Raw genomic sequence first — 1494 nt, forward strand, 5'->3', positions numbered from 1 at the left:
AGCTCGCCAAATTTTCTTTTGAATGTATGAATGTTTATATTCAGTCCGTCCGGCCGATCTGAGTGTGCACAGTATCATTCAGTTCGCCCCCGAGATAAACTGGACTCGAAAAATCCGTTAAATCTTTTAGATCGCCCGTATTTGACCTAAAATGTTTCCTTTAACTATTTTAGAGAACTCGCTAAGTCTTTTAGATCGTCAGAAATCTAAAAAGTTTCCCTTATGTTGAGATTTTGAAGCGGTTCTTTGTTCAAAATCTGTGAAGTCATTCGGATCACCGCTGATCCGAAACCTTTCCTCTTAGATTTGAAGCCGAAGTCCGCAAATGAATTTAATCAAGATTGTGTTAAGTATTTCAGATCGTCAGGGATCTAAAAGGTTTCCCTTAAGATTTTTGGAAGAGGTCGACTTTTTGGAGTCTGGTCTCTGATATAGATGACGCTGTAAGATGTCGGATCTCGCCGGAGACGCGTGAGGTATTTGCATCGTTGGCCTAGTCCGAGGTCGGGGTTGTCGGCTGAGATGCGAGCTCCATAGCTCAGAAATATCTTTTTATAGGGGGAGTGTGCCTTTGTAAAGAAAGGCTGCCTACGTACCCTTATGTAGGGATCAAGTCGGACGTAGTTCGATTCTTACTGGTTTTAACAGTAGTATTTTTTGAGGTTCGAGACGTTCCATGACCTTAAAATCGGGATTCCGTTGAGTGTTTCAAGTTCATAAACGCCGGGGTATGCTACTTTGGTGACCCTATAGGGACCTTCCCATTTCACCCCAAGTTTTCCGGCGTATGCCTCGGCAGTGTTTTGGAAGATTTTTCGGAGTACCAAGTCCCCTACGTCAAATCTTCTCGTGTTAACGTCTTTATTGTAGAATCTGGCGGATTTTTGCCTATAACGGGATAGCCGTGCTAGGGCCGAATCCCGCTTTTTCCTCTACAAGATCTAAGGCATCGCATAGTGCCTCATCATTTTTTGGCCCATCCTTAGGCGCATGTATTACCCTAAGGGTCTGCACCTGGTGTTCGATTGGGATGACAGATTCGACTCCATGGACGAGGGAAAATGGAGTTTCCCCTGTCGGCCTCCGCGGACTAGTTCGGTAAGCCCATAGCATACCCGACAGCTCTTCTGCCCACCGCCCTTTCTTAGCGTCGAGCCTTTTCCTTATGGAATATACTATGGTCTTGTTTGTCGCTTCCGCGTGTCCATTTCCTTGAGGATATCGTGGTGTTGACATCCTTACCTCAATGTTATTGTGGAAGCAAAAGTTTCTGATTTTTCTATATGAACTGTGACACGTTGTCCGTTATGATCTCGTGGGGGGTTCCATGACGACAGATTATATTTTTCCAAATGAATGCTGTGACGTCGACATCTTTTATCAAGACGAAGGCGCCTGCTTCGACCCATTTCGAAAAATAATCTGTTAAGATTAGTAAAAATCGTAGTCCGTCAGGGGAGACTAGCATTGGTCCCACGATGTCCATAGACCATT

General features: G+C 44.6%; 1 protein-coding gene across 1 annotated transcript; it reads right to left on the bottom strand.

Annotated features, from left to right (window-relative positions):
* Positions 1-641: 641 nt before the first annotated feature.
* On the bottom strand, positions 642-1236 carry LOC149390654 (uncharacterized). Its single transcript, XM_089619824.1, has 2 exons — positions 1015-1236; positions 642-932 (listed from the first exon to the last, which is right to left on the bottom strand). The coding sequence occupies exons 1-2, from the start codon at positions 1234-1236 to the stop codon at positions 642-644; spliced, it is 513 nt and encodes a 170-aa protein (XP_089475950.1).
* Positions 1237-1494: the final 258 nt, after the last annotated feature.

Source organism: Urtica dioica, chromosome 7 (assembly GCF_054948205.1).
Source record: "Urtica dioica subsp. dioica isolate 48M chromosome 7, U.dioica_male_clone48M_v1_H2, whole genome shotgun sequence".
NCBI classification, from domain to species: Eukaryota; Viridiplantae; Streptophyta; class Magnoliopsida; order Rosales; family Urticaceae; genus Urtica; species Urtica dioica.

Coding starts and splice junctions, on each gene's coding strand:
- LOC149390654 (XM_089619824.1), bottom strand. CDS start 1,236: ATGTCAACACCACGATATCCTCAAGGAAATGGACACGCGGAAGCGACA. Junction 933..1,014: donor TCATCCCAATCGAACACCAG/GTGCAGACCCTT, acceptor TAGATCTTGTAG/AGGAAAAAGCGGGATTCGGC.